General features: G+C 33.7%; 1 protein-coding gene across 5 annotated transcripts in view; it reads left to right on the top strand.

Moving 5' to 3' along the window:
• LRP1B (LDL receptor related protein 1B) overlaps positions 1 to 20,087 on the top strand; it is a 588,907-nt gene that overhangs the window by 488,520 nt on the left and 80,300 nt on the right. For all 5 annotated transcript variants that reach the window (XM_085227675.1, XM_085227679.1, XM_085227677.1 and 2 more), the window contains exons 50-60: positions 2,390 to 2,512; positions 3,582 to 3,701; positions 4,363 to 4,491; positions 5,375 to 5,497; positions 6,116 to 6,256; positions 7,388 to 7,575; positions 8,302 to 8,485; positions 10,536 to 10,621; positions 14,234 to 14,356; positions 15,132 to 15,313; positions 15,793 to 15,992. In XM_085227675.1, coding sequence (XP_085083801.1) covers positions 2,390 to 2,512; positions 3,582 to 3,701; positions 4,363 to 4,491; positions 5,375 to 5,497; positions 6,116 to 6,256; positions 7,388 to 7,575; positions 8,302 to 8,485; positions 10,536 to 10,621; positions 14,234 to 14,356; positions 15,132 to 15,313; positions 15,793 to 15,992 — 1,599 coding nt within the window. The remainder of the gene's footprint in view (positions 1 to 2,389; positions 2,513 to 3,581; positions 3,702 to 4,362; positions 4,492 to 5,374; positions 5,498 to 6,115; positions 6,257 to 7,387; positions 7,576 to 8,301; positions 8,486 to 10,535; positions 10,622 to 14,233; positions 14,357 to 15,131; positions 15,314 to 15,792; positions 15,993 to 20,087) is intronic.

Genomic DNA, 20,087 nt, shown 5'->3' with positions numbered 1-20,087 from the left:
AGACTTGAGAAATACTCAGTATTTCTAGACACAGTTTCAGCATCTTCGTTATTTCGTTTCATAAGTTTATATGGCTTACCCTGATTTCTGAAGTATTACAGAAGAACAAAATCACAGTGATGCGATTTGTAGAATTAGGCTAATATTATCAATTTCTGATCAAACTGGAGATATTGTACTACTAAAGAAACTCTGTAGATATCAAGATTACAACAAATGTCTTGTACCATGAGTTTTAAACAAAAATTTGTAGAATTAAAAATTAGTCATAATTTTTTTTTGCCCATAGTATTCTTCTAATCTTCCAGAAACTCATTAATCTTTTAATTTCAACTTTATATGTGTCCAGTTTTTCTTATGCTGATAAGAATCTTGTAATCTTTGAGTAATTGTATCCTAAATCTTTGCATGCAATGGGAGCAAGTGAGCCAAGGCATTTTAGAAATCTTCCTTTGAAAATAGTGTATCTGCTCATGCTGTCTTAGTCTTCTGGTTTTGCATTTCCCTAGAATATACCAAGCCAGTATCCAGTACAGTAGATGAAAACTAGTATTTGTATCAGTGAATATACACTTGAAAATTGCATTTCCGTTTATTCTAATAATTGACTCCCATGTGATTGTAACTATCTTATGTGGCCAGTATCTTTTTTTTTTTCCTGAGGATTAGTGTTAGTAAAAATAAAACTTTGAATTTTACATTATTGAGTACTACGTAATTGTTGCTAGCCTAGTAATTAACATCTTCTGATTATTCCTGTTTAGTATTCTGTTTGTCTGTGTAATCATCCATTGTGTCATCAAGACCTTCTATTAGAATTTTCATTTACTTTGTGCCAAATTTATTGATGAAAAAATTACAAAGATCCAGAAGATAACTTGGAACTTTAGCACAAACATCAATTAAACCAGTTATTAAGAACTTTTGTCCTTGCTGTAGGCAGATGCATGTTAAATTATAGTTTTCTTTCCAAACTCCATATTTTCCAGATTATCTAATAATTCTTTAGAATTAACTGTGTTTGAGCTCAAAATAGCTTAGAATTGCTTTATTTCCTTTGTTTGTAGGGTTTTTACCATCCCAAAGAAGATTTTCAGGCTACTATGATATAGCTTCAGTAAACTAATGTTGCATAAGTAAACTAATGTTGCATTTTATTCCATTGTCCATTTATTTGTGTTACTTTATTCTATCTTTCCAAATGTGTTCCAAAACGTTCCATCATGTTAATGTGTGACTAATTGCCTGGATCATCCCTTTATTTGAAAGCAATACCATTCCAGTTCAAACCCACTTGTGATTTCCTTTGCTATCTCATTCAAAACTGCCTGCCTCTGGCACATTAAGTTTCTGAGTGTTGTTTCTGTTATGAATATGATAATTCCTATTGCCAGTCTTAACTTTTTTCATTGCCATTGTTCTTAGAGAAAAATAAGGAAAAATATTCATGTAGGGGTGGATGTACTTAGCCAATCTTTACTCTTTACCGAGCCATCTTAGACATCTTAGTTCTTCTTTTGTGCTTTTTTAATACTCATGCAGTTGAATAACACATAGATATCGTAATTTTACTATTATTCTTTTCCTAAGAGAAAATAGAGGGGAAAAAACACTAACCAAAGAACAGTATGAATAGCCCTGTTACATTAAAGAAATAATAGAAACTTTAGCAGAGAGTTTTAGTGATCTTCAGTGCTTGAAATGAGGAGATATTGCTTGGGTTTTCGCAGGCCAAAAGCTTGCTTGAAATTCTGAAAATAATTTTTGCCACTCATTAGACTAACATTTCTTATGTCTTGAAACTGTTTATATTATCATATTCTCTTTCCTCATGTCTGTAAAGTAAATCTTAAAAACTTTGACCCTATACAAAGACATAAAGTGTGGAAGAATGACTTTTTCATTCATGACAGAATCTAAATCTCTGGCTCCAGTGTCACTGATAAAATTTGGTGGCAACAGTCAGTGCATACATCAGATTTATTGCTTATCTCAATGAATATGTCAAAAATACTGCCTTAATTAGGTTATCGTGTTGATACTAGAGGATAGATCAAAAGGGCAATTTCTTTAGCTGGTGTAAAATGACAAGCAGTTTTGATTTACCATACATAAAATATTGTAAACTGAACTACCTTTCCCACTATAGGTCCTTTTAATTGATGTTGTTTCTGTGTAAATAAATGAAGTATTTCAGCTTCCTACACGTAGTTATCGCTATTTTCTAACTTGTATGAACACAGTTAATATAAGTAATATATATTTTTTAATATTTTTAAACATAATCACTTTGTTGTCCATCAGTATTCAGAAATTTAGCAGAAATGTATTAGGCTCCTAATCATATTAGTAGAGACCATTTTACATTACATTCTTTATTTTATCACAGTTCAAAACAAACCCACATGTGAAGAAAATTATTTTGGTTGTCCTAGTGGAAGATGTATTCTGAACACCTGGCTTTGTGATGGGCAGAAGGACTGCGAGGATGGAGTGGATGAATTGCACTGTGGTGAGCATTTAATCTGATTTTTAGTTCTGTTATCACTGACACAATTTCAAAACAAAACATATGTGAATGTAAATATATTTTAAAGATTGAAAGTAAAGCTGTACGGAAAAGATCCCTTATGCAAAATTTTCAGACAGAAATCTTTACTTTCAATATTTTATACCCATTCTTACACTAGAATGAAAGCACCATTGATATTTTCTTTTTTTCTCCTAAAGAGACATTTTCATTCAGGCTTTTCTGTTTCTTTAACATCCAATAGTTGCACCAATTCTTTATAATTCCTCTCTAGAACATTTTTATGGATACAGTCAGTTCATATCAATATTTTCTATCTGTAGCAGAAAGTAAACAAAATAGACCTTTATGGCATAAAAATAGACATTTCTTGCATCAGAGGCCATATAGGTAGAGCTATTTAGAGTAACAACAAAATTGTTGGGAATAAAATACAGCATAAATTATTGAAAACTTGAAGGGTTCATTCCATCTCAGATCTCTTATGGTTCCTAAATTCTGCATAACTGAGAAGCAATACAGGTTGATTTTGTTCATAGTGAAAGCTGGCCTTTATATTTGTATGGATTAATTGAACATATGATTTCCATAGATTCAGTTGTAATTGAACAGAAAAATGATTTTTTTCAGAGATAAAGAAGGGATTTTAGTCATTTTTCTCCTACTGACAACTCTTACCCATTTTGTTGAGGTAGTTGTTAAAAATATTCTATTTTTGAATCAGATTAAATTAGTGAAAATTATTTTTATTGCTAGTACTTAAATCTGTTGTCACTAATTAAAAACAATATAAATTTTGTTCTTAAAAAGGGAAGTCTATAGCCATTTCTGAAAAGATCACCATAATAGTATTTATTTAGAGTATTTCCACCATCTGATTTGGAAGCACTGAAATTTGCCATTATTTTCAACTTATACTAATATGCTACAATTGGGCAGACAGAAAGAACTGATGTGGAGATTTCTATGCTGAGGGTTTCTTTGGATAAAGTACAGGGAGCACAGTGCTGTTTTGAACCTAAAAAAACAAAGTGGCTGGTGTCATTCCTAGATTCATCCTGCTCGTGGAATCAGTTTGCTTGTTCTGCAGACAAGTGCATCTCTAAACAATGGACTTGTGATGGTGAGGATGACTGTGGAAATGGTTTAGATGAGAGTGATGCTATTTGTGGTAAGTAGAATAATTTTAGCTCTGTGTCATGTGAGACCATCCGTACAAAAAGAGTCCAAGGGGATCCATGAAGGTAGCAGGAAGGGAGCAAGTATAGCGAGTATATTTCACTAAGAAGATTAAGTGATGGATTGAGCAATTCAAAACAGAGTAAAAATGAATTCTGGGATATAATATTTTGTTTAGACAAAATCCTGTTTAAAAAAAAAAAAAAAAGACAAATATGTACTCAAGCAGTATGTTGAGTTACTTGATTTGGAATTGTTGGAGATTTTCTTTCTCCCACTACTACAACATGTGGTACGTATTCTTATAGGTTCTCTTCTAGGTATATGGGGCTGATGTATGCAAGTTCTGAATATCTTTAATTATATCTTTATTGCTATAGAGTGTAGTTATGTTAGGATTGTGTGGCTTATGAGGTTAGTTCCTTTATTCACACAGTGCCAACATAAAGCCCAGAATTGGTTCGTAAAGTTATTCTGTTGGAGAGTTTTTGTAAGTGGCGTTAAATTAAATTTCCTTACAGTAAATTCAGAGAATGAGTAAGTGTGAGATGTAATACATTGTCAACATTTTACTGTAAAATATAAGCTAGCCTGTATATTTGCCATACTGCACTAAGAACAATTTTCTTTGCAACAACTCGTTATTTTTTCAGGTTCAGTGACGTGTGCTGCAGGGACATTCAGTTGCCTAGGCTCCCATGCCTGTGTTCCTCAGCACTGGCTTTGTGATGGTGAAAGAGACTGTCCAAATGGAAGTGATGAACTCTCTACAGCAGGCTGTGGTATGTTTGCATGACAAGATGTGTGTTATTTCTTTGCTTGGCACTTTTGCCTTTACAGTATCCAGATGTTAATTTCTATACAGTCATACTTGTATATTGTTAATTATTAGTACAACCACATGGAGCATACTTAGCAGGATCCTTAAATGTTTTAATCAGTCTGACATCTTCAGATTTTGTTAATATATAGTGATGTACACCAGCTGAAAATTGTCACGTCACACATATTACACAGTGTGTTTACTAATGAAAATTAGCAGATCATTGACTATAGTCCACTTCCTAAAGAAAATGCTGCTGCTTGTGAGAGAAGTTGTACAGTATCACCCCCAGTTTCATTTCCCTAATTGTTCAGATGCCAACATCTCCCACCCTGCAAACTATTGTTTTCAGTCTTCTGAGACACATTTGTATTGTGTCAAATGTTCAGTAGTAGTTAAATTTGGGGGGTTTTGTTTTATAACTGTATACAAAAAAAAAAAGTATAGATTAAAATGACTGAAATTGTGTCTCTACTGAATCCATATTGTGATATATTGTTTTTCGGTTGAGATATACTTTGTGTATTTATGGTTTTTAAAGAGTTTCTGTTCAGGAATGGGAAGGAAATCTGTACTTGCCAAACTTTGTTCCTCAGAGGCAGACCTTAAGTTGTAGACAGCATCAATTTTGTCTTGGATTATTTGAGAGGCCAGCTAACTTTACTTCTTCATTCATCACTGCTAAGATGCATACATTCTTCTGCCATTTATTTGTGTAATGATTTGCGTAAGAAGCAAGTTATTTATGCTGAATATACTGGAGCTAACTGCTTGTCATTCTTCTGTAAGAAAATCTGTCTTCTTTCCAATTTCATCTGTTTTATGTACTGTATTCCCTTTAGCTCCTAATAACACTTGTGATGAGAATGCTTTCATGTGCCATAACAACATCTGCATTCCAAAACAGTTTGTGTGTGACCATGATGATGACTGTGGAGATGGATCAGATGAATCACTGGAATGTGGCAAGTATAATAAAAGCAGAGAAAACAAAAAACTTCCGAACTGTTAAATATAGGTCCTTCTGCAAGGTGTGTTATTTTAAAGCCACTATTGCAAAAGAAAGTGCTTTTGTGCACTAATAAATTCAACTTGATGTTACAGTTTTAACTTCAAAATTAATAATTTTTATAGCTATTTCTTCTTTTTTTGTGGAAGTCCTAGGAAATACATGCTTAGAATGGTTAAAATGTTTATACACGTTTCAAAGAGAAAGCTTGTGTGTTGTAGGAGTTCCGTAAAACTACTTGGTGGGTATAGTAATTTCTAAAATAGCTGTTGGAAAACTATTTCCTAATAATTAGGATAAAGTTCCATTACTTACGGAAATTACTTAGGAAAATGTATTTAGGTTTATGTGAGAGCTGCATGACTACACTTTGTAGTGGTGGTAATTTTTACAGGACTATACTGTGCTGCATAACACACATTTGATTTTTTTTCTTTCTTGGAAGACACTTGTGTTTAAGCATATATTGCTTGGTATTTATTAATAAAATAAAAGACAATTTATTTTGTATATACAGCGTTCTATGTCAACAGTGTTGAGCAAAGGATGAAATTGGTGATTACTGTACTTGTAGGGTATCGTCGCTGTCATCCTGGAGAGTTCACTTGTGCTGATGGAAGATGCCTGTTAAACTCCCAGTGGCAATGTGATGGGGATTTTGACTGCCCAGACCATTCTGATGAAGCACCTATAAACAAAAAGTGCAGAAGTTCAGGTCCGTATTTAATTGTTTTAGAACCTGTCTAACCATTGTTTTTGAGAAACAGTAGCTTGGGTCTGTAGTTAGGCAAATGTGAAACTTCATATCTTAAATACACAGTGGTTTGCCTGGTGTAATATGCCTTACCTTTGATAAACCACATACAATTGCTGAAACTTCAAACTTTAGGGAGTACGTTAGGAGTTTCTGTTAACAGTCTCCTGACAGTTCTACTGAAGATCTTAATATTATGAACATACAGAAGAGTTTTCAAATGATCTCAAAAACTGCAAATGAATTTTACAAACTGTGAAAGCCTTGGGATTTGTACGGTATAGCCAGTGATACATGAATTTGTAGCTGTGTCTAACGCTGCTCCCTGTTTAACGATCTGATCTTTTCCTAAACTAAGTCATTCGTTACGGGAGGGAAATTCCCTCAAGTTATCTTGTATTCCAGCTTTAGTTCTCCCTTTAATTTTTCCAAATCTAACTTTAAAATCTAATTATAGAAGTTCTCTGAAAGAAGTACAGACAACTTTAATTAAATTTAGTTCTATGTGGTAGTAAAAGTTTGGTGTTATTAGTGTAACTTCTTGTACTGCTGATTTGTATTACATGGAATAAATGATACATAACATACTTATTAGAATTCTAATTTTCAGTACCTCACTTTAACTTGTTCTTTGTAATCTAAGAGAAATGGTCAGCCTCATAAATATGCTGACTGATTTTGAACAAGTTTGTCAAAGATGGGTTGCTTTAAGTTTTCCAAACAGGGGAAAAACAGATGATAATGTCATCAGCAAAGGAGATGCTTTAGAATTTCAGTCCTGTTACTAAATACCACAGCACTCATGGGGAAAGAAGCCGTCCTTTCTAAATCTTACAACAATTACATTTTGTGCAGAGACAAGTGGGAGTTTCTCAAAAGAACACAAATGTATAGGAGATTTCACACATTTTCCAGCAGAGGAATAAACCTTCAAAAAATAAAAAGAATTTATCTCACCACCTGTAAGGAGCTAATATTCAGTTCTTACATAATTCCTTGCTCTTTCATGCTCACATTAGAGCTGATTCATGAGAAAATTAATTCCAAGTACTAGTAAACTACACAAAGCTGTGTCCTCTTTTTCTTTTCCAGAGCAGTCATGTAACAGCTCTTCCTTCATGTGCAAAAATGGCAAGTGCATTCCGCAGAGTAACATTTGTAATAACAAAGATGATTGTAGCGATGGCTCTGATGAAAAAAGCTGCCACATTAATGAGTGCCTCAGTAAGAAAGTTAGTGGCTGCTCTCAGGATTGTCAGGATCTTCCTGTTGGATACAAGGTGTGTATCTATAAAATATGGTGTAATATAATGTCAGTTCTTAACTGTTTCTTAACTATTCCGTGGTTGTAATAAAACTCTGTTTTACCTGCTTGTGATGTCTTACCTTCTGAGTTCTTGTTCACATTACTGCATCTGTTATACAGATTTTTAGAGGCTATCAGCACTTCAAAATATTGATAGAATCATAGAATGGTTTGGGTTGGAAGGGACCTTTCAGACCATATAGTTCCAACGCCCTGCTATAGGCAGGGACACTTCCCTCTAGACCAGGTTGCTCACAGCTCCTTCCAGCCTGGCCTTGAGTGCTTCTGGGGAGGGAGCATTCACAACCTTGCTGGGCAAAAATTATAAAAATTTATAACCAAATAAACACATGTGCAATTGAAAAAAAGGAATGCCAAATAGGCTTCATTGTTTATATTAACAAATCCTTTTCATATTCTTGAGAAAGATGCCTTTTTCTTCATTTAAAGAAAGAAGAATAATTCATCATTCTAACAGGAGGTTTATTTGAGAGGGAATTATATTTATGATCACACCACCAGTAGCTGAGAGGAAATGTACTTTTATCTGTCTGCTAACAGTATGAATAGCAATGCAATTAGAATATTACCTAAAAAACTGAGAATACTTGAACTTTATGATGCTAACATGTTTAGGAGATAATAAAAAGAGTCAGCAAGTAAATCAAAATGAATGCATTTGTTTGGGTATTTTTTCCAGTGCAAATGCTGGCCTGGATTCCAGCTGAAGGATGATGGCAAAACATGTACAGATATTGACGAATGTTCATCTGGATTTCCCTGTAGCCAGCAATGCATCAATACATATGGAACGTACAAGTGCTTGTGTGCTGATGGATATGAAATACAGCCTGATAACCTAAATGGCTGCAAATCCCTTTCAGGTATTTCTTTTTTTTTTTTTTTTTACCCTATGGTTGTAATTTGTGATATTCCTTATCTCCCAGGTGTGTTTTGCTCGTCTTTTGTGCAAGATAAGCAGTTACTTCAAAGTACATCACTTCAACACATCGTAGGAAAGTAATGTTTTATTTTGAGTATGTATTCTACTCAGAGCATTTTTGGTGAATTGTTACAATGGATTATGATAGTTTGAATTATTATTTTTACTAGAAAAATTATCAGGACAGCTTTAACAAAATCACTTAATTTTACTTCTTAATAACTTATTAGTAGCATTATTTTTATATAAAAGACTACTGATGTTTTATTTCATCTACTTTAGATTACTAAACTGCACTTGAAAGCTCCCAGTTTGTTTAATGAGTACATGGCAAAAAAAAAAAAAAAGAAACAGAAAAGTATAACAGAAATTGCAAAATCTATTATTCCTGGAGCATATAGAATTCTCCACTCGCATATGCAATAAACAGTAAAGTTCAAATTATATTTATAATGGTGTTTATTTCTTCACACCTCTCTCCATGCCCTTGATATTTTTGTATGCTTCAGTCAGTTGGATTCATTAGATCAGTGAAAGAAAGAACAAAATGTTAACAGAAAAGAAACAAAAATCCATTAGTGTGTTCTGCTGGGTTTTGTTCACAGTACAGACCGTTTCCAACTCTAGCAGACTCCTACTTCTTCCAGCTTTGTTAGTTGGTTCTTATTTTTGCTTTACTTTTTATCAAAACCATCTAGTTTCTTTCTCAATGGTGTGAAACAGGATTATCTGTCCTTGTGTTCATAAGAACATAGAATTATCGAATCCTTAGGGGAGGGTTGTAAGGGAACTTCAAAGGTCATCTAGTTCTAGTTAATGTCCAGGTGCTTCCCTGAGTAATCAGAGCACAGGATGAGATAGAGATGGAGGATGAAATTTTTACTTCTACCTCAAGCCACTCGTACAGTGAGAAGCTATAGATCGCTCAAATGAGAGGGGGATCTAGAACACATAATGGGATAGTTGTGTACTGGAGTTGTAAGATGGTGGACTTCAAAAGTAATAATGAAAAGTTGTTTGTGCTGTGGCAACAGTGGTTGTGTAGAGAGGAGCTGCCGACATGTGAATGTGTAATTACTTGCATAAGTTACCTTGAGGACTTCACAACAGAGCAGAGACTTGGCAGGCTTTCTCCACAACCCACCAACAGTCTGTGCTGACAATGATGCCTCAGTTCTGTTATGAAATGAAGAATGACTTAGAAGTTAAGCATGTGGGATAAGGTATTTTGAACAAGAGCAGAATGGACAGCATATAACATCTCAACCATAATATATAAGTTGTAGATGCAAGTCTTAATACGCTTCCTATTAGTATTATTTTTTTTTTTTTGGTACATCAGTCTGTTAATAGAGCAAAAATAAGACAGACTGTTTTTTCCTTAATTTTTATTACTACATATGCCAGTTTCAGAGATGTTTCAAAGTGATGGTGTAATTGAGTATCTGAAGAAATATTGTCTAATAAAGTAGAAATCTGGAGTTAAGAAAAAAAAAAGCCAAATCTGGCTTGAGGTCAGAATTGGAAAACCACACTATGTCCATATAGCTCTGTTTAGTTGTGTAGAATGTTTAGGGTATTAAGGTCTCAAACTATGTTCAAAGTGTGTTTGCTTTGCAACAGAAAAATACAATAGCGTCTTAGTGATCATTTGAAAGTGTTCAAATTAAGACAAGTGGCATGAAATTCATTTCAAATTGAATCTCTGGCATTAAATTAGCATAAAATACAGTATGGTTCCCATATTACAAATGCAAAAAAATTAAATTACGCTCAAAGATATACTAATTGATTGCCTGGTTCATTTTTATACTGCATCATTGATCTTTCTTGGAACATTTGAATGTTTTAAATATTTCTTTCATCCATAACATTGATCAGAGCATGTAACATTTATTTTTCAAACCATCTGTATTTCAGCATTGTATTCCTGATTTTTCCATAAATTAACGTAAAAGCTAGTCTAATGTATTCTTTCTCCCGGGGTTTAGATGAGGAACCTTTCTTAATTCTGGCTGATCATCATGAAATAAGAAAAATTAGCACTGATGGATCCAACTACACTTTGTTGAAACAGGTATAATCATAGTACCATGCTCTAAGTTTAACTCCGTACTTTTATTCTTATTTAACGTATGCAACTGACAGGGATATCATCCTCCAATTGGCACTGTATGCAACACAGAACAACTGCAATACCTTTACAGTTTGGAGAAAAAAATTAAATTGACTATCTTATTTGAGTTTGCAATGATTAAGGCTCAGGCAGTTGTTTTGTCTGTCATTCTGATTGTATCAAAAATTGTTATTTGTGGTCCTCTTCCACTGCAATGTGTTTTGAACAATTTTTATATTTTCTTTTCCAAGTATATTCACACGTATATGGCCATGTATTGTTTGGGCTAATTACTGTCAGAATCCAAATCTGTTTTTTGATTTAGATAAACACAATTTCAATATTTGAAGTATTATAATGCATGAACACGTATCCTTGGCTAAACGTGATTTTTTTTGTGTAATTGTTCTAAATTATTATGCAAAAAAAAAAAACCAACAACCTGCTATTTGAAAATATCTACCAAAATAGTTACCCAGTTGCCTAGTAAGTACAGAGCTATCAATTTAGCAGTTTCTGCTCTGCTTCTATGCTTCACCTAAGTGTAGTTACCACAGATTGGAGTTCCAAAATATGTTTTAAGGAAAGCATCTATTTACTTGAATATTAATATGACAATTAAAACAGACTAGAAAATCAGTTATGCCAGTCAATAGCATTAGGCTTTTTATGACGTCTTGTGTCAGTAAGCTGTGCATCTTAATGTCACAAGAGAGGTGTTGAGGTTTTCAGAACAGTAATTGCACAATTAATCACCTTGCATTAATCATTTGAATTTATTTAAGCATAGCAAACATTTTGTCTGTTTGTTCTTCTGAAATCCTTCTGACGACTTCTCATTTGCATCTCACTGACTCTCCTCTTTTGCTGGTATATCTATTGCTAGCAGCCTGTGAAAAGAGGGGAGCAACAGTCAATTTTCTTTATGGTTGGCGCTGACAGATTAGCTCAGCACTTTATCAGTCTTGAATTTAATGAAGTCCTTTTCACTGCATTAGGAGCAACATAGCTCCAGCCATTGAAGAGGATCTGTGGTTTCTGTATCATATCAATTTACTAGTCTAATATATACTTCAGCTTTTGAAGCCTTTGATCTCATATGTAAGCCACTTTTGAAAATATACAGATTTGAAAGCTGAAGAGGGAGCTATACCAGCATAACAGGTGAGCTGTCTTCCTCATGAGGACATCTTTTTGTCCCTGTATTGGTATGATGAATCAGCTCTAACCCTTTCTTAGGTATCTGCCAGATGAAGGCAAATACCAGAGCTCCTCTGGCAAAGGAGCAAAATCTCTGTGCATTTGATCTGTGCTTTGTCATTCTAACAATTGCACATATAAACTCAGAGTAGAGGAGCTGAAAGGAGGAGTTTGTTCAGTCTTCTCTGAATTATTATGCATCAGCCTTTTACTCTCTTTTTTTTTTTTTCATCCAAATGTACATAAACAGATCAATTGTTTGGATTATATTTCACGTGTTCTTTGCGTTCCATTTCCTTCGCTCGTAGTCATCAAAATCCATAGGCAAAGTAGACTCCTCATTATTAGTAATTTACTTACTATTTACCTCCTTTATTTTTGCATTGGGGCGCCGAGGGGATTACAAATTTTGGACTAGAATATGGTGTGCTACATGTAACAGATGACAGCTGATGTCATCTAAAAGTTTCATCATTTCTTCTAAAATCAGTCCAGACAAAAAAAAAAAAAAAAAAAAGAAAAGAAAAAAAAGAAAAGAAAAAGACAGAGAATAATGGAAGGAGGACTTTAAAGAGCTATCCAGAACAGGAAGAGAAGGGAACTCTGTTGCAAATAGACAGAAACAATTCTACTTGCAGTTGATTTTATGAAAAGTATTGGAGCTAAGCTGATCCAAAAGAAACTATTTGCAGCCATAGACTTGAAGGCAGACAAGTTCATCTATCAGCCTTGTTACTTCAGAAATACGCACAGTATTTTAAAAGGTGTAAAGCTTATTTTTCAGAAGCTATTGACTTTGATTTCTAGAATGTTATAGATTTTTTGATAGACTTTTGTATTCATTCATTTGTGGTCTTTTTTGTTAAGAACTAGGAGTGGGTTTTTATCTGTAGGTGCATGTGTTCCAGTAGTAGGAAAAGAGAGATCCATTCTTTTGCAGCATGATTACAACTGACAAAAGTGCAGCCAGTTTTATGTACTAAAACTCTGCATGCATGGATGTGTGATTATTTGAAAATGAGCAGTTCTTCAACACTGCTTTGTTTCAGGCTTTATTTACTGATCTTTTATGTTGCCTGATCACTTTTTTCCTCTGTGTTTTGCTCAAAAGATAGATTTGACTTACTAGACTGTGGTTTGCAGATAAGCTACATATCACTTTCTAGGCAATTAAATATTGTTCTTTGTTGTTAGCTAGTATGGAGCATTCCCTCTACAGCTATGAATTTCATTAACAAGGGAGGTTGCCTATATACGTGAGAATAGAAGGTCATTTGGGTGATAACAGAACTGATGAACTGATTTTCTGGCTTTAAAAGTGCAAGCTGCATCTATTCTTTTTTACTGTTGCTGTTTCATCATTGATTGAAAACAACACCTTTGTATAATATTAACTGTGATTTCACTACAAGTCAGCATGTTAAGCAGATTATAAGGCAAGGCTTTTTTATTCTCAGATAAGAAAATGAGGGTCATCATTTGAAAATAATACCTCTGTTTCTTATCTGCTATTTGGGATGAAAAGCCACCATTACACAATTACTACTCTTTCTAGCCTATAGGATTACCTATCTCAAAGAGATCACCACTCTTTGATGTATTGGCTTGGTAACTGGGGTCACAAGAGACATCCAAATGCCAGCCAGATCTCTAACTTTTTTACTTTTTGTATAAACTACAAATATACGTATGTGTGTGTTTTATAGTCTAGCATCTGAGAACTTAAAACCTTCTTATTCTGGAATTAAAATTCACGCTTTTTGAAATTACAGTTCCTAATTCCCAATTCATTTTTATTAATAATAAAAAGTAACTACTAAAGATGGTAAATGTTATGATATTTTTGATTTTAGTGTCACAAAATAAATATCCTCTCATTTTCCAAAGAGCTGACATTTCTGTATAGAAGAATATTTTAGATCCACTCCTTAGTGAAATAGTATTCTAGTGCTTAGATTAGATGGAAATGGTTGTGAGGACATTTTTTTTTTTTCCCCCTAGCCAAAGTAATGCCAAAGGTAGTAATTAACAAAAAGATTTGGCAAAATATAAGTATTTACTGAAAAATTCATTTTATTTTTAGGAATTGAATTTTTAGGAATTTAACTTCATTTAGTTTCAAGACACCTGATTTTTTTTGAGATGCAATAGTTATTTGTCACCACATTTCTTTCTGTTATAAGTTTTATCTTATTCTGATTGTTTAGAAGTAATGTACATTAAGGAGAGGTACTCAGAAACAGCAGTAAAACACAGCATTTTAATGACTATTATATGCAGCATAATTTGCATTCTGAATGTTATCAAATATTCTATATTCAAACTTACTTGAATAAGTGGACTTGATTTTATTTTATTTTTCCCTGTTTTTAGGGACTAAACAATGTGATTGCAATAGACTTTGACTATAGAGAAGAGTTCATCTACTGGATTGATTCCAGCAGACCAAATGGAAGTAGAATAAACAGAATGTGTTTGAATGGAAGTGACATCAAGGTAACTGCTGATTTATAATGTCAATATTAGAATTACTTTTTTCAGTATGTTGGGAAATTCATGGTGGTGACCTAAATTATGAAATAAGGTATAGTATACCTATAATCTAGCAAGTTATTGTAAAATTGAAATTCATTTGGAACTTGTCTAACGTAGAGGTAGGGACTAAGAGGACTGCATTTATCAGCTAAGTTCTGTATGACTTGACAGTTGACTCAATTTTTAATTCAGTGGTGCTTACAGCAAGCCAAAGAAGTAAAGATGTGTAAATAGGTAGGCTTGGTAAATGTACTGATCTATTATTTGTTTACATACAGTTTTCCTTGATTTTCAGTTTAGGTTTCTCACTGAAGAAGGAGTGAGACAGTGAAAATAACTCAATGTCTTTATGAATGATCCTAAAAAGAAAAAAAAAAAAAAAAGAAAAAAAAAAAAAAAACTGTGCTTCTCTATTTTTCTTCTATATTGGAATAAGTTCACAAATCACAAATATGCTACTATTAAGCATATATGTTTACATTTTTCTTGAAGTTGTTTTAGGCACTAAGGAATTCTTCACTTCATCTCTTATATCTGACCTTTTTTTTTTAAAAAAAAACAAGGAACAAATGAGTGGTAACATACCCTGTGAGTTTTATTCACACTGGTACAATATTCAGAGAGAAAATATTGATAATCAGTGCATTTAATTTTCATGAGAAAGTTTGTGTTTTCTATTTTAGAAATTTGGCCCTGATTTAGCCTCAATAGATTTTTGTAATTTTTGCTTTTCTAGGTAGTCCACAATACAGCTGTTCCCAATGCACTGGCTGTCGATTGGATTGGAAAGAATCTATATTGGTCTGATACTGAAAAGAGAATTATTGAAGTATCTAAAGTGAATGGCTTATACCCTACTGTCCTTGTGAGCAAAAGAGTGAAGTTTCCTAGAGATCTCTCCTTAGATCCACAAGCTGGGTATGAAGCAACTGATTAGCAGTGATTCAAGGTTTTGACATATGTTGTTTGAGTTGGTTGTTTTTTTTTTTCCTTTTTATTTTTTTATTAAAAAAAAAATTACAATATTTGTGGTAAGTTTGTGTCGACATCTGTGTAGGATATAAGATTCACAAAGTCTAATCTCAGCAGTACATCAAATTCCAAGTTATCAAGCCTAAGCAATTTAAATGCACTTTTTATTAGTTCATAGTGAGTTGCTTACAGGCTCATCTAACATGAGACTGTTGTTCAAACCCTCCATATTTGTTACAGGTAGTTGTAGAAAAAATCTCCAAAGCTACCTAGAAAATGGAAAGATTGTGGAATAATTACCAACATATTCTTGAAGTCAGCTAAATTATGTACTGTTACTTTTGCTTCTCTAAACCTTCACATTCTCTAAATGTTGTATTTTGTTGGGTTTTTGGTTTTTTTTGTTGTTGTTGTTGTTTTTTTAGATACTTGTACTGGATTGATTGCTGTGAATATCCTCACATTGGTCGTGTTGGTATGGATGGCTCCAGTCAAACTGTTGTCATAGAAACACAAATATCTAGACCTATGGCACTTACAATAGATTATGTCAACCACAGACTGTATTGGGCTGATGAAAATCACATCGAATTTTCTGACATGGACGGATCTCATAGACATAAAGGTAGGTCAAACTACGACTGTTTCTTGTTTGATAATTTTCAAATTGTTGCTTCATTACTTAGACTGCATTGTGAAATGTTTTTTGCAATCTTTTTTATATATTTCCCTTTTTACCAGCATGTTAAAAGCTGCTTTACATATTCATTTCCTATCGCGAATAGAAATAATTTTTAAACAAGCATTCCACCTTTCAAATATGTTCAAAGAAAAAAAGTCAAATGAATCAGAAACTCTAGGAACAGACTCATCAGAATTGATTACTCTACTGATTTTGTACTCAAGAGTATACTTGTTACATGTGTTCTTGACCATGTTGTAAACTTGACTGTTGAAAGTAGCAGGGAGATTTCCTGATTCCATGTATTACAGTGTGGCTAAAAGCAGCCTTTTTTCCAGCCTGGGAAAGCCTGGAAAGTTTGCTCAGCACAAGTCATTGAGCAGACTAGTATTAGAAGTGTAATTTGGGGCTTTCTTGGAAGATGGATAGAATAATAACTTCTGAAATACTGTATAATGAGCTAATTTTTATTCTTGTGTTCACCTTCTTATCTAACAGGTAATTAAAAAGCTAGTATCTTTTACCTATGAAGTTTTTTAAAAGATGTTTTATACTGTGATGAGTGCTTCTCGTATTCAACGTGCTATAATTATGGTATAATCTTACACATTAATTCAAATGTATGGAATACTTAGTATTATTTTTGAGGTTTTTTTCTACTCAGATGAAACTATTACTTGAGCTCCCTTTCACAAGTGTTACCCAAACTTTGGAACTGCTGTTATCCTGGTAAAACTCATCTATTTGGGAGCTTTTGTCTTTAAGTCAGTTCTTCCAGGTTTTCTCTGAGCCAGACTTCATGAAATGGCTACTTTATTTCCAGACTGGAAATCTGCTCTGAGATGAAAAATACGAAAAAAAATTGTCTAGTCCTTGTGCTCAAGAATAGCAAGTTACAAATAGGAAAAGAAAAATTTTATGACAGCTTTTTGAAATGCTGGGTTGCAGAGTACAGCAATAACTATGATAGCTGTGAACATTCCTGTTGGTCTTAATAGGAATCAAGGATGGTTTGATGGTGCTAACCTGATTAGCTAAGCAATACTTGTCCAAACATCCTCTGTCTTCTGGCTAACAGTCTGTTTTTTCTGACAGAGTAAATAAGTCTTCATACTCTTGAAGTTATTTCACGTGCTGCTATCCTGCAATGTAATTGTTATGCAATTATCCTCTTGTAGTTTATGTATCTTTCAAGGGAAAGTATTGGCCACTCCTAACAGGCAGGCATCGCATCTTCCTCAGTTTTCTCTTTCAGCCTGTGCTTCAGAACTTTTCTTTCTCAGTAAATGTCCAATTGATTTCAGGAGATACCTACAAAATTCCAGCTATACTGTCTTTGATGTCCCTGTGAAATATCCTTGCCCAAATGGATGCAATCAACATCACTTGCTTGTATATTCACAGAGTTAACCTCTTCCCCAGAAGGTACATGAACCCAAATTTGTGACAAATACAGCTGGTGACAGCATAGATCAGCTTCACTTCTAGTAACACCATCACCAGTTTTAGACAGCTGAATGCATTTATGAATTCTTAAGGGAGAATGTCTGACTCCCTGAGTATTACAGTGAAAGTGTTAGAAGTTAAGTCTTTCTGGACTGTCCATAGGATGTAAAGTCTGGTAGTTTTATCATGTCCACTTAGGAATGAAAATGATGAAAAAATTCATCCTAGACAACTGAGGCACATTCCATGAGTGACTGTGACTTTGTGTCAAACTTATAAGTATATGGTTGCTATAGATGATATATGAAAGAGTCAAGAAATAAACTTTTGCTTTAAGACAGGTCCTGTGGTATTTATATGATAGGGGGAGGGGGGAATTTTCTTGTTAAGTAAAAATGTTTGCCACTTTCTGTTATCAGATGCTTCTCTAAAAATACAACTATCAAATCAAAATCAAGTTGTAGAAACTTTTATTGTGGATTTAACACAGGATGGGATTCTTGGCATCTGAAATGGATCAACAATATCTGTAGGTGCTCCAAAGAGTGCTTTGAGAGTTCTGTAGATCTACACCACATAATAATCAATTTATGTTTAATCAGAATCTTTTCCTTCCTTTTCCACATAAATGTTTCATGTCTTTGTGCTTTTAAACAGAACTAGGAACAATTCTGGAAGATAAAATTTAACCATCACAAATTAATTGTCTTAATAAGGGAAACTTGACAAAGTTCAGAGACTGGCTTTTAAAGGAAGTAAAACATAGTGATCCCTTCTAGTTTTTTAATACAATAAGCTGTAATTGCTGTCAATAAGCACTTAAATAAAAAAAATGTGTTTCATGGCTTGTGATGACTGTGTCCCTTGAAGACGTATTTTTCACATGGATTTCATGGTCTGTTTTTCTTCTGTCATTCTAAAGCACTTTTTATTGTGAAGGTGAACTAATGGATGCTTGAGCTTTTTCTATCGTCCATACTTTCAAATGCAGAAGAAAGATCAGGGCACAAGTATGATGAGCACAAATACGTGCTCACAGAGCTGATAAAAGTCTAAATGGGTAGTGTGAGCAATGCAGTCTGAAGTGCCAGTTATTGTAAATTAAGTTGTTGGGGTTTGTTTTCTTACCGTTTTCAGTGCCTTTTAAGGATACAGCTATCCTAGTGTGAGTTTTTTTGTTTGTTTCGTTGTTGTTCTGACAATATGTTGTTTTGATCTTAAATTGTTCATTACAGAATGTGTGAGGAAAAAGTCACGGTGACTCCAAAAGATCCACAAAATAAATCTCTTGGTGGAATGGGTGAATCTTAGATCTTTACATTTTGTAAAGAGTTGTTTGCAGTTCTAAGTGCTTTGTGCCAGAAGCTTCTTAAGGACGAACAGGACAATATTAGGCTATCTTTTGATACAGTGTGTGTTAACTAAACACAGTTCTTGCATGCAGCTGCTATTTACTTGTATTTTGGAAATTTAGGTTCTTATTTGAAACATTTTTTACTTTTTTTTTTTTTCTCCAAGAAAAGAGAATATCTGCTGCTTTTCTTTTGTAAAATTCCTCAACATTTCAATAGAGAAGTGAGTTTTTATAATTGTCAAGAGAGTCCTAGTAAGAACTTGGAAACATGCTAACTAGGCCAGAAATCTTACACTACTTGGGAGCTCTTCTTGGCACGAAGGGCAGAAATGACCTTGCTTATCTATTTGAAGTTTAATGCGTGATTATATAAACAGTCTTTAGAGCTTAGTCACAAATGTTATGCACAGTAAATGATTAAGCAAGCATTGAAGCACTAATCTGGCTAAGCACTAAGCTGTTTTACTTCTGTAAGCTTGAAGAAAAGAAGAAAAGCGTTCAAGAATTTGACAGACTTAAATGCTGCTTTTGGTTCCTTTGCCCAAAGGAGGTGGAAGCTTTGTCATTCCCTAGCTATCTGATTGCCTCATGCAAGTTTTCCTATCCTTCCAAGGTCTGAATATACAGAGATGCTTACTATTTTTCAGTTTCTCTACTAGAAGACAAAATGTCAGTATAATGAAGCTACAGAAATTGAGTTTGATAATCCAGCTGAGGAAGTACAGAAACTCCTCTAAGCTAAGATTAGAATTTGACAGTGTCCAGTTGATCCATGTTTTATATTCTAAAAGCAAAAGTTTACTGCTTCATTGCTTCATCATGGTGGGGCATAAAAAACTGAAGACTTGTTGAGCCTTTAAACAAACTGAAAACTTGGAAGTGAATTTGTTAACTGCAATGTAGTTATAAGAGGGAAGCTTTTCTCAACAGTTCACAACTGTTCTAAAGTATTGTTTGAAAGTAATGATTAAAATGCATTTGGAGATTATACGCTCCTTTATTCCTTTTTAGCATCTGTAATTTCAAGAATTGCAGTCCTCCAAGGTAAAAAGAGAATGTTTGTGTCTGATTCCAAACTACGCCATCTGAGTTTTATAGCAAGGTTAATCCAGTTATTCATGGATTGTCCTCGTGCAAAAGTAGTAAGACAGATGAGATAACTAAATTCCTTCCAGATTTAAACTGCAGTTTTCATAGATGAAAAATTAGAAAAATCTGAAGAGAAAACTTTTAACCTG

This window comes from Meleagris gallopavo, chromosome 7 (assembly GCF_905368555.1).
Source record: "Meleagris gallopavo chromosome 7, MGAL_WU_HG_1.1, whole genome shotgun sequence".
Lineage (NCBI taxonomy): Eukaryota > Metazoa > Chordata > Aves > Galliformes > Phasianidae > Meleagris > Meleagris gallopavo.
The sequence above is the reverse complement of the archived record's forward strand: the minus strand, read 5'-3'. Positions and strand labels throughout refer to the sequence as shown.